Below are 13,248 nucleotides of genomic sequence, written 5' to 3' on the forward strand. Positions count from 1 at the left end.
AGCACTTGTCCAGTTCTGAGATGTCGACAAGGCGTAGGAGTCTTGGCAGTCACTGCCCAACAGAATCCTAACAAAATTAAACACAAACACACACGAACACGAACACACTCACACACACACACACACACACACACACACATACAAGCAAACAGTGACACACCCAAGTATTACATACATGTGCATTTATATTCACAAGCACAATGCACACACTCATGCCCATATATACATAAACACACGCATGCACACACAACAACAACACAACACAAAAGAGGTATTAATAACCTTGATTAACAAATGATAAAGGGGGAAAGCCTTCCCCTTAGAGACTACAGATATAACGCTAACTCAAAACATCCCCATGTTTCGCATTAATTAGAATTTTAATTGCCCCGGACTGTCTCATCTCACAGTCACAGGAACTGACAAATATTCAGAGAAAATTTCTGGCGCATCCAAATGAGACAAGCAAGGCAAAATGTCCAATCCTTGAATGATATTATGTACAAATAGGAGGTATTGGATCTATGCCCCATCCTCTTTCCTTTGCCTGCTACTGCTCCTGCATTCCATTTGGCATCTCTGGACAGTGGGATGGCTTCATCAAAGCTGCCTCCGGCCAAGATGTCTGAGATTCCAGAATAATCCAGCTTTTATCCCTGTGTCTGTGTATGTAGCCCCGAGTCCTGAGCCAGCCAGCTGCACCAAGGACTGGCTAAGTCAGCAGCGAAGGCCACACACACACACACACACACACACACACACAAATGGAGTGATGGGCACATGCAAACGTACTAGCATGAACACACCAAACGATCCATAGTAATCACAGACAGATATAAACACCTGTATGGAAAGCTATTTTGATTTCAAGAAAACTCATGAAAACACATTGCCTGCTGTCTTCCTCTGCAGTCTTCATTATAATGAGAAAAATTAAGAACAATGTGTGCGTGCACATACACACACACACACTCAACAAAAAGAACATATTGGCCAACTCTACCCCATTGCATTTCAAAATTTGCTTGCCTCTGGCTGTACTGCCCGATTTCGCCAATCATAATAACAGTCTTGGGAACCAAGGCAGGCATTAAGCTTTTTGAGTGCTTTGTTTTCCTAAACAAGAATATCTCTACGGGGCTCATAAAGCTGACTTGACAGGCCAACAGAAAACTGCCAGCTGAAATTAAACAATTATTCCCTCTAAAACTCCAGCGCCCACTTTTTTTAAACAGACATGCAGCCAAGAAGATACCCAGAAAACAAAAGGTTCGGCGGGCAGAAGAGTGGCAATGGGGGGTTGATGGCAACATCCAGCCATAGCCTTGCTGACATTAAGACTGTGGTGAAGAGCTAGGGAATGTCAGCTTGCTCTAACACCCACTCTTTGGTTTGGCATGAGCCACCATGGCTTGGCAAGTTTGGATACAGGGCTGGGGTCAGGACCTCACCCTCTGGGAAGCCCCTTTATAGCTAATTGCTATCCCACTGTGGCCAACCTGACCTCATCCTGCAGCACGCACACAGAAAGATACATGAGGAATACGAGGACAAGAGAAATGGCATGCTGAGAGAGGAGAGTGAAAAGGAGAGAGAGGGACAGAGACAGAGAGCCTGTAGCTTTGTGTGCAAATGATTATGTTAGCATGTCCTGGACAGACGCACTCAGTTTACTGACTTTTTGTCATGGAGAAGACACTGATGAAGAAAATTTCATATCCTTGCCACGGGAAACACAACCAGCAGTGTCATACATTTGTATCAAAATTTACTACAGATATTAAAGATATACAAATATTCTCATCAATATGAAATTTTGATGGAGAAATGACAACTAAGCTTAAATGACTCCCTCCAAAAAAAATCTTAACCTTTTCTAGAGTAAAATATCTAAATATTTTGATTGTGAAACTATGACCCATCAAGTATTATGTGCAGTGTTACAACCAATCAGATGGAAGAATCGTGATCATATTGCTGAACTTCATAAATAAAATAAGAGTTGATCTTGTTCACCCCAGTACTCTTTTGTATAATTTCTGCAAGCCATTTTTTCTCTCTGAAAACTATCCTCTGTTACTTCCCTGACTAAATAAATAAAACATATTACATGATGTTGATATTTCGCAGAGAGAAAGAAGGTACTATGCTTACTGCGTGTGAAGCACCTCAATATGATACAAGTTACCACTGAAGCTCCTTTCAAAGCACATAAACCGCACTTTAATATTGAAGTCCAGTTAGGCCTCAGGCACAGATTCAGTACATGGCCTCCTTTAAGAGTGTTTGATGAGGGGTGGAGGGGGGCAGAGTTTTTACCCTCTCAGCGCTTCATTACATTATAGCATGGCTGAGAGAGGATTTAGCTCACAGGTGCTCAAGAGAAAAACTACAAACCACCATGCATCTTAACAGCATTTCAACCAAAAGCCCCTACGTAACTTGACCTCATTTAGCAAGCCCCATGTCTTTCTGTCTCTTTGACTTAACTCAATTAACCATATAGCACAATGCCTACCGTACCTGTGATTGGTCTCACTTAACAAATTTCCACAACCTCACATACAAATCAATTACAAATAGTACAAACATCATCAACTGGTCAGCAAGCGTAATGATACATTGAGAAATCATTGTTCTACTGCATTATTTTCTGTTGTCATTGGAAATGCTGTCACCAGAAAATTGGGGTGTCATTAAAACAGGAGGGTGTCATTAGAATGGTGATGTCATTAGAACATGGAGATGTCATTAAAATATTTTCTATGGAATCTAAAACTAGAAATGCCTGCATGGAAGATAAAAGGCAGAGGTTTCATTCATGTCTCATACCTGTACCTACACTTGGCATGGAGCAGCATGCATCCTCTTACAAACCCAAGCAGAAGCTGATTAGTTGGCCAAGGAATTAAAATCATGGAGGCTATAATGTGGTGGTTGAATCTCGCATTCTGAATGAAGTCAAGGTGAAGCCCGGTTTGATCTCTGCATGCTGTTTGATGGGAGCTTGGATCTCAAAAAGACATTATAAAACTTAATGATGCAAGAAAGGAACCGGGCTCTCTTTAATAACCCAATTCATTAAGCCCTTCCTAATCTGTCAGCCTCATACATAGGAGGTGGGTGCAGGGGGAGAGATGAAGAAGAGCAGTTGGTCATCATCAATATGTCAACCATTAGATGGAAACTTAGAAGGAAGTATTTTCATAGTTGGAGGAGAGTGTACTTGTGTAAGTGTGTGTGTGTGTGTGTGTGTGTGTGTGGTGTTTGTGTGTGTGATTGCATGAGCACACTTCTGAGAAATAACATAACCAGTTCTTTCCAAGACATTGGGTCCAGTGTGTGGTAGGCTCCACAATGAGAAGAATGAACCCCAGCTATGTCTTGAAGCGCTTTGGGATGCATTCTTCAGTCAGAAACAACACGCAAAGTAATCAGCAACAGAGCTGATGTTCTGTGTGGGTTTGTCATGCACTATTCACTTATTAAAATAACTCTGCTTCATCCTTCTCCCCCCTAACCCCCTCACACTCTGTTCCCCCCATGGCAATCTCTCGTACAATTCCAAACTGATCAATAGGATGAACAGTATCTCTTCTTCTCCCTCGGCATCTGTGAAAGACTTACAGCACCGTAACAAACAGGGCTCTGATCAGGTTTCTGTGACTGGTCTGTACCTCCACAGGGGGTGACTAAAAAAAGTGTAACAAAAGACACATGAGGACTACGGCTTTCACTGATGTGCAGTGAAAAAGGGAGGCAAGTCGGTGTTTACATGCAGAGGCACACATTACACACCTGCTCATTCAGTGAGAGTCAAGGAACCCAAAGGAGCATACATAAATGCAAATCTACAATCCTCTACCCACGCTCCTCACTACTGTACTTCCCACTTACAGATGGCACACCTTGCTGTAGCTTCTCAATCTAGACGCGTTCTCACTACAACTCATTAGTGTAAAATTATAATTCAAACCTTCTAGGGTGCACAGAGGAAGGGACAGAGAGAGAGAGAGAGAGATTAACAGCAACACAGCTATATACAGTAAGTCATATATGCTGCAACCAGGGAAAACAAGCTGCCATTGCATTCCATAATACATAAGCTATGATTCTTTTTCCCATCATTCAAAATAGAACCTGGCCATTTCTACTCTAGCCACAATATTAATTTCCAGGTAGGCTACAATGCTCTTTGCAACTGTGGAAGAGCAACAAGGCACTCTGATTATGATAAAATAAGAGTAGCAGCAGCATTACAGTATTTATTTTTTTTTGTAACACATCAAATATCCTGCACTACATTTCTTGTATTCCAAGGGGATCCAGGGGTTATCCTGGAGTCTCCCAGCCAATCCACAAACCCTGTCACCTATAAAGCCTGTCACAACTCTAAGATGCCACACAAAGTAGCATGGCTGTGCCAAGTGACAATGATCTATATTTCCGGTCGTTAATCTGTTACGTCTCCTTTTGGCTCCAGCCTGAGTCGCCTTGTCACCGCTCAGTGGCACAGCTGTGGAGCCACAATAGAGTATTCTGTAAGTGTCCATACAGTGCAGTAATGAAAAACACCCCATGTTGTGAGAGGAAATGGGAGATTTCATAATCCGTCTGAGGCCTTGGCCTTGGTCGCTGGCCCATGGACAGAGTCTCATTAAACTACTCATTAGTGACACACTGAGCTTCTGTAATGGCTGAACGCATATACAAATCACCTCAGACGGGGAAGGAGGGACTGCAATGGACCCAGGCTGCATCCCTGCGCTGCCAAGTCCTCAGATAAGAGCATTTGTAGTTGGCAAATGGAATAGAATGGACACTTGTTTACAGACTGGGGAGGCAATGTGTAAAACCTGGACACCTCATTACATTCTATAGCTCACCTAGCCAAACTGCCCTGTGCCTTAAACCCCAACACACATCACCTAGACAAAATTTGATCTCCATCATCTCTGGTGGCAAGACATTGTGCATCTAATCAAAGTGCCCTCTCATCCGTTGTGCCTTGCCATCTTCTGCTGCTCATTTGGATGCATGAATTCTTAAAAAGGCTAGTAATGGTCACACTTATCATCTCAAACAGACCATTTGAATGTGATGAGTGGCATGGTGTCATGATTGACTGTTTGTGTGGGGTGAAGAGGTGCTTCGACTGTGTGGGTGAAGGCTCTGTTTGAGAAGGCTCTTACATGCAATCATATTTTTTATTACCAGCAGGCCACATGGGAGGGGCTGATATGAACAGGCCTAGCAGCAGCTTCGGAAGCAGCGCGCTTGCATGGGATGGTATTGAATCGGGCAAAGCGTGCATGTCACATCTTCAATCCTTTTAATGCAAACGAAATTGAAAGAACACACAAAATATAAGCACTGTTGTATGTTATCTTGGGGTTTGAACAATGAGGTTTTAAATCTTTTGGCTCCAACACTAAGGGCGTTTTCACACCTGATAGTCCGCTTCCTTGGTTCGCACCTGATGCAAGAATGATACATTGTATCGTTTTTCAGCTGGTTCGATTTGCTTTCAGAAAGACAAAAATCAAACGGTCCAGATAGGGTTGCCAACCCTCCCGGATTGGCCAGGAGACTACGGTAATTAGCCTCAGTCTCCCGGGATGGAAAAAATAAATTCCCAGAGATTTTTTGACAGCTGAAATTGTGACAGTGTGAATGTGTGTGTGCGTTGGGTATGTTGTACGTCGGGTGCATCGTGTGCGTCCACTGCGCCGGATGAAGGTTATTTTCATGACTTTTTGCTGGGCTGTGCTTTTTATATATTTACTGTGTTGGTTTTCTTGGTTGTAGGTTACGTATTTAGCAACTGGCAATGTGTGATGACGGTTGTTGGCATTGCGTAATGGTCAGAGGGACACAGTTTTTGGCATTTGGCATCGCGTAATGGTGACAGCATATGGCACACATGTCAGGAATGATGTAAAGTGCAAATGTCCATAGTAGATAGTAGAACTGATTGATGCTGTGTGTCATTGTATGGCAATTTTTACAGCATTAGTTTTTTGTTTGTCTAACCGCCCCCCAAATAAAAAAATCTCCGGTAAATAGGCTCCGGTAATTTGGTAAACATACAACAAAACCCTCGCAACTTCTGCCTATACTATATCTTATATCATGGAGACTCTAGAGGATTACGCATATGAACGGCTGTCAGGAATAAAATAATAATAAATAATTTAATAATACGGACATTTCGAGGAAGATGCTGGAATCAGACAATCTTATCACAGAAGAAGGCTGGCTCTGATGAGATCCTACCACGACTTGGTGGCATTTGCCATACGGGACGAGTGAGGTAAATTGGTCCATTCCATACTATAGAGGTGACGATTGCAATCATGCAAAAATCCCCAAAAGTTGATCCATGCAAACGGTAGTTTCACCAGTCACCAAAACAGGATGTGAAGACTTTGTTTTTAACCAATAAAATTCAGATTAAAGTGTGTTTTTAACCAATAAAATTCAGATTAAAGTGTTCACTTCCTGAGATTGGTTCGAATGGTGTTCTCACTAGAAATGAACCGCTCCACAGTTCACTTGGAAGTGGCCTGAGACCAGCTCTTCGAGGTGGACCAGAGAGCGGTTATTTGGTCCGCACCAGGGTTCGATTAGGGTGTTCACACCACCCCAAACGATCCAAACCAAGGGGGTAAACGCTCCAGGGTTCGATTCAAACGGACTAAACAAGGCTGGTGTGAAAGCACCCTAAAGCTGTTTCAGTTCCCAGGAGACAGACCCGTGTAAAGAGTTTTCCACCAGACATCTGATGAGTGGCAACAGCAAGACAGATGGCACAGCACACCCTTGTCCCTGCTCTCAAAGGGTGACAAACTCAGATGGAAAATAAAGCCATCACACTCTGCATTGACGTGAGCAGGATAAGGAGGACTGTGCATGTGTGTGCATGTGTGTGTGTGTGTGTGTGTGTGCATACATGCATGCGTGTGTTTGTGTGGCCTGCATGCTTGCTTGGCTCTGCAAATGAAACTTTGTATGAACACTATAAGATCAGTGCACCCCTTGGCTGGAATCGAGCCTGGCTATGAATATCAATTTTGCATTCATCGCTAGTTGCTCCCCCTGACGCCCCACCTGACACAAAAGCGAATCAGCTTTCTGTTTGTGTCAGCATTTACCAAGAAGCGCTCCACTGCTCAAAAGAGGGAGGCTCCTTCACCCAGCGGCTCGCATACCTCAAGGGCAAGGAGAGACTCTGTGTGTTGTACAGTAGGAGTTGTATGAAAGTGGATGCAATGAAAGCCTGCGGTAGTCGCTTAAGGCAATAAGAGTTATTTTTTAGTTCCTGGATATCACAGCATATATGAAGGTCAGCCATGGGGAACCCCTATGTCTTGTGAGGGATCATGAGATTGTGTACACATACGTACAGTACGCATTCACGCACGCACGCACGCACGCACACACACGCACACACACACACATGTCCAAACACTTTCACACTTGTCTACACACACGCACGCACAAGCACGCACACACACACACACACACAGGGCCATGTACAGAAAATTGCAGAAAAGGGTTGATGGACCTTTTTTCAGGCAATGAATAATAGCAGCTTGGTTACCAGCAGGCCAATCAAGGTTCATATTGATCGTCTGTGTAATCATCACCCTGGGTTCATGTGTCAGCCAATCCCACTTCACTATCGAGCAGTCATTCTCAACAACCACAGCCTGAGCCACGGCACTCTAATCATCCAGTTCTGCTCACTGACATGAACAGGACTATATAGCCTACTGTAAAATCGAAATGATGCAATTCTCGACACCTATTGAGAGCAGATGTATGATCCTTTTGGTTCAAACTGTAGTGTAATCGCTGGATAACCATATGTACAGGTGCTGGAGAGATAATAGAGACATTGTACACTGTAAACACAGTCACAATAAAGAATACTTATGGAATGGATATTTTCAGTACACCTAAATTAGTTATTTTAAGGTCAATCTCACCTCTAGGATTAGAGGAGATGCAGTTGATCCAGTCCCAGAGATAAGAATAATACGGTAAGGAGTGTGCAGTAATAGCAGTAAGAAGGTAGCAGTGACGCAGATACCCCAGCACTCACACTATGCTCCCATTATCTGCTGTGACTCCAGGTCTTCAATATTAGCCAACAATAAGCACTCTGCAGGACCATCTGCTCTGCCAGCACTGGTTATTTTAAGACTGAGAGAGACAGCCATGGAGAAGGAGGAGAGAAGAAAGATATACCATGCTATTTGTGGAAGAAAAGAGAGAGAAGGAGAGGCCTGGGAAAGAGACGGGGCATGAGAAGTGGCCCCAAGTTGTGAAAGACACGGACTATAGAAAAGATATAATGTGTGAAAGTAAGGTGAAGGATGTGAAAGGCAGTTTGAAAGTGAGACTAAAGGATATTTCCCTTGAGCGCAGTAAGGGAGACATAACTGAACCTCATTTCAAATCACAATTATTAATGGAGTGGACAGAACTCTAAGAAGTAACAGCCATTTCCAACAGATGTCACCTCCTGAATATCCTTTCGGTGGTGTCATTATTGCAAATTGTAAAAAAAATATATTCTCACAGAAAGTTGTAGTTGAGAAGAAATGAAACCATTTATCATTTATCATTACTTTATGGTTTTAGTTTAAATTCTACTTGTGTTAACAAAAAATCATTGACAAGCTAAAAGTAATACTGCTCACTTCATAAAATGTGTTAGAATTGTGCAGCCAGTGGCTCTGGCTAGAAAGGAAAGGACACCATTTGACATAGTAATAAGGAAATCCATCTTATAAACTAAAATAGGAGTTTATGTATCATATGAGGGCATAGCTATGGTAGCAAAGGTGGGTAGTCAGCTCTTGGTATAACCATTTTACATAGTTTAGTCTGTTATTTTCTGATACAGTTTGGTTTCTAAATTGTTGAGTGAGCCACTTCAAGCCAGCAGGGTAGTTAATCTCTTTAGACAATGATTGCTACTAATTGGTTTCTGAACTGTTGGGCTGTTTCAAGCCACCCGGGGTCAGTCATGTCATTGCTGCCATCATCCCAGCCTACTGTTGTTGTTGTTGTTGTTGTTGTTGTTGTTGTTGTTTATGGTGAAGTTAATGATTGGGTTACATGTTGTGGGGTATGTTTAAGCCTAACTGTGGGTGCAATGTCAGGGGAGTGTAGAAGAGTATCGTTTGATCAGTGTTGAGCTGGTATGCCAGAATTTACTGTTGTGCCTGCTGGAGGTATAATGAGCCTAATTCAATGAAACACCTGTGATGGAAGGTGCCCACTTGATAACTCCACCCAACCCTCTTTTCTTTAACATCCAAGAGATGGTTATATCAGATCCTGCGTGTTGGTAAATGTGCATGTAGAGGCAAGCTAAGAAAAGGATAGATGCTTGAAAGCACTGATCAATCTGGACACCAAGTGTCAAAGCAGTTCATCCCATATTGAACTCAGGTGTGCACACGTTGGAACGTCCTTTAAGATATGAGCTGCAGTGATATGCAGCTCATACCTTTCCAATCCCAGTTGAGGTAGAAAATTCCCAGAGAGCAAAAAGGGGAGGCTTAACTTTTATCAATAAAAATCTTGCATTTGACAAATACTCAGACTGCATATATTTAAAAAATGCATACGTATTGCTGTGTGTTGTGTCTCAGTTATCTTCCATTGCTGGTGAATCTTACCTTCTGTCTGATCTCCTCCTCCATTTTGACCGGGGAGCCCAGCTCAGCCACCTGTTAACCCCTTCGCTGGAGAAGCCACCGTACTCCCACAGCACATAGTTCCTAGAGTGGACGCTCCAATGATGGCTGACCAGTGATTAGCCCGACCTGGTGAGGTTAGACAGCAAAACATCCCATTCAGTTGGAAACACCTGAACTGTTTCCCAGATGCATTCTAGCAGTAAGACTATCCATTCTTCTCTTGTAAGCATGAGGATAAAGATTATCTCAGCTATGACGCTTTGGCATACAAGGTCCTTTAAAACAGAGTTTTGTTATGTCTGAAAATCAATGATTTACTGAATGTCCCATTGAATGTTTTGTTGCCTCATTAATTACTTTCTTCACTCATTAACACTAATTGTGTTTTGCTCTCATTGATTTTAATCCACATGAGCCTCACTACAGTTCTCTGAGCAGGTCTATATTAGAACAATCAGGTAGGAAATACCAGCCAGAGTTTTGAACTACATGAAGAAACTTGCAATGCCCTGTTTCCACTACCTTCCAAACGTCTATGACTATAATTTCCTCCTTTATTGCGGTGTCATATCCCACAATCTACTCCTACCCCAGGCAGTTCTACAGACTATATGAAAGTCTTTGTTCAGTGAAGGGAGGCTCTATCTGACCAGTCTAGGTAGCACCTCAATTCATTCCTCTCATATCATTTCCTTTTGCAATTCATGACATGCCTATAGAGTGAAGGGTGGGTATACCAGTGCAATCAATCATTTTTAGACTGGGCTAATTTAATTTAATCTAAGTTACTGATGACCACCACTTAAAATGAGTACATCTAGATTTTAAATGATCCACCCTTAACTATTTTACTCATATTTTCTGCTGCTCCTTCATATTCTCTCTCTCTCTCTCTCTCTCTCTCTCTCTCTCTCTCTCTCTCTCTCTCTCTCTCTCTCTCTCTCTCTCTTCTCTCTCTCTCTCTCTCTCTCTCTCTCTCTCTCTCTCTCTCTCTCTCTCTCTCTCTCTCTCTCTCTCTCTCTCTCTCTCTCTCTCTCTCTCTCTGGTACAGGCCAAGGGCTTACGTGCCCAAGTGACATAAGGGACTTCTATTCAGAGCTCTAGACCTGTGAGCATATGGAGGATGCAGTAGTGGCAGTATCTATGATAGTCCATCACGGGTGACGGCAGAAGCTAAAGCAAGGCTTGAGCCTCCATTTTCTCTGTACACCTGGTATGGAAGGGCTCCCTGTTGACTTTTACAAGTTATTTTGGGGCATCCAGACAATCTCAATGATAGTCTGACTGGAGTGTTGCTACTGTTGAGTTGCAGGAGGGCGGTCCTCACCCTGCTGGCCAGAATGGGAGATCTGCTGGAGATCAATAGCAGGAGGCTCCCTGTTGTGCACTAGAGCATAAGATCCTCTCTAAAGCATTGGAAAACAAGCCAAAGGAAGTGATAGGGCAGGTCAGACACGCTTCAGTCCCACTGTGTTCCCAGCAGGTCCATTATGGATAACCTAGACTTGATTTTAGTTGTTTTGGGCATCTCTAGGTGGAATGAGTTTGACACTAGTCTCATCTCAGTAGACAGGGAAAAGGAATTTGAACACTCTCAAAGCATTTGGTTTCAGCACTGAAGTGATTGCTATGATTAAGGCACTCTTTGTGGACATTTGAGGACTACTGAATGTTAATGGTGTTTTATGTGCATCCTTTAAGGCAGGGGTATTCAATTACAAATTCAATTGGGCCAGATTTTAAAACCAGGAAATGTAGTTGGGCCAGACATTTTCAGCAGCCTATTTAAAGCCTTTTTTTAGCTTTTGGTAATGGCAAATTTTAAACAAACGCACATGAATGTAGTAAAAAATATTGTGACCAATATTTTTGGTCACATATCTGACCCAGGCACATCACAAAGTGCAGAAACAGAATAAAAAAGAGCTATCAATGCACAGAATCATAACAAGTGGCAATAACAGTAACCAATAACACACTCTATTACACATAACTACTATTTGCCAGTCCAGGCAGGGTTAAACCAACAGTTTTCATTGTCAATTTTACGTTTCAGGGTTGACAAAGACATATTTTCAGAAAAAGTGGGGGACGTCTTATATTCAAGGACTAGACAAACGTGTTCACAACATCAGATATTCTTTTTGAATGGATAAAGTACTGGTGTAAAACCGACTCCTACATGGAGTGTTGCATTATGGGTTGTTTGTAGTCAGTCAGGAGTCAGTCAGCCCCAAAAGTGTTTTGTTAGTCCAGTTTAACCTCCAGGAGTTTCTGAAGGCTCGTCTAACGTGTTTTTCTGTCACGGAGGAAATAAATTCATGACGAGTGAAAACGCGTCCAATTTTTTATAAAATAATATTACAATTAAAATATTAAAATTGCTATTAAAATAGCCTATTTAATTCAAGCTCGCTGGGCCACTCAGAGGTTGCTTCTGGGCCAGATGTGGCCCGCGGGCCGCCAATTGAAAAGGCCTGCTTTAAGGCCTATTCTGGTATAGGCCTTAAAGGTATAAGGGATGTCGTGGGGTGTCGTTTCCCCGACTCTGCCCCCAACAAGTTCACCTTCCACCCCTTGGTTGCTGTTTTTTTTAATATATATTGTTTATTTAATTTTTTGTTTATTTGTGTGGAGCGGGCATTTTCTTCTACTGTTGGTTGCGTGGTGCCAATATTTATTTTTGTAAGTTCCTGACCCTGGCGGGCACACTCGCACTGCCAATAATTTGATAGCTTCAGCACTATGGCTGCAATTTGCATTTTTAGATGCATCATCAGGACTTTTGGCCAAGGTTCAGGCAGCATTAGTTGACTTTTTCTGAGGTGGGTATCACTGGGCGCCAATCTCCTCTGGTCAGTAAGGGTGGCTGCCTTCCATCTCCTGTTTGTCCAGAAGTTTCTTTATAAGGGGGGAGGGAAGGTGGGGGAGGGAAGGTGGACAGCAGTGACAGGGTTTGTGCTGATAGCTGCAAAGTGTCTGTTAAAGACCTGCCACCATTTCACAGGGGTCTGTTTAGAATATGGAGACTGGCACCTTCAGCCTCCCTCACCGCACAGGGAGGGCTGCTACAAATGACAGGACCTGCTTTACAGGGCCCAGGTCAACAAGGTCTGCTGTACAGCTGTTGGAGAAGTACAGAGGGAGGAGGCTTGACAGTTAAACCAAGATGAGTTGGGCAACTATGTGGGCAGGTGACGTGCAATGGAGATTTTTACATGGTGCAATAGCTGTGAATGAATCCCAGTGTTAGCAGTCAGTGATTTTTGTCCTCTCATAGAGACTCATAGAGCTGTTTTATGGACTGTCAAAGGCCTCTTTTCTGTTTATTTGATCCTCTGCTTATTCCCTGCTTATCCAGATGTCTATAAATGAACAGAGAATGTCATGACAAAGCAAAAATAGCAAAAGAAAAAATATCAGTTGATTAACTTTCTCCTAGGTCAATGGCCATTTTATGAGTAGGAAACACATGGTGGAATCAGACCAAACTCAGGGTGTAGTTGAGGTTTTTAACAATCTTGTTAGAGCT

The 13,248-nt window shown here is 42.8% G+C and overlaps 1 protein-coding gene across 1 annotated transcript in view; it reads right to left on the minus strand.

Annotated features, from left to right (window-relative positions):
• Positions 1-13,248, minus strand: part of spon1a (spondin 1a) — an 87,002-nt gene that overhangs the window by 56,976 nt on the left and 16,778 nt on the right. The window contains 3 exon segments of the mRNA XM_071529098.1: positions 9,696-9,751; positions 9,754-9,807; positions 9,810-9,842. Coding sequence (XP_071385199.1) covers positions 9,696-9,751; positions 9,754-9,807; positions 9,810-9,842 — 143 coding nt within the window.

The sequence above is a fragment of the Centroberyx affinis genome, unplaced genomic scaffold, assembly GCF_046629955.1.
Source record: "Centroberyx affinis isolate AG114_WGS23_722 - 3 ecotype Tasmania unplaced genomic scaffold, CSIRO-AGI_Caff_v1 ptg000123l_1, whole genome shotgun sequence".
Taxonomy (NCBI): domain Eukaryota; kingdom Metazoa; phylum Chordata; class Actinopteri; order Beryciformes; family Berycidae; genus Centroberyx; species Centroberyx affinis.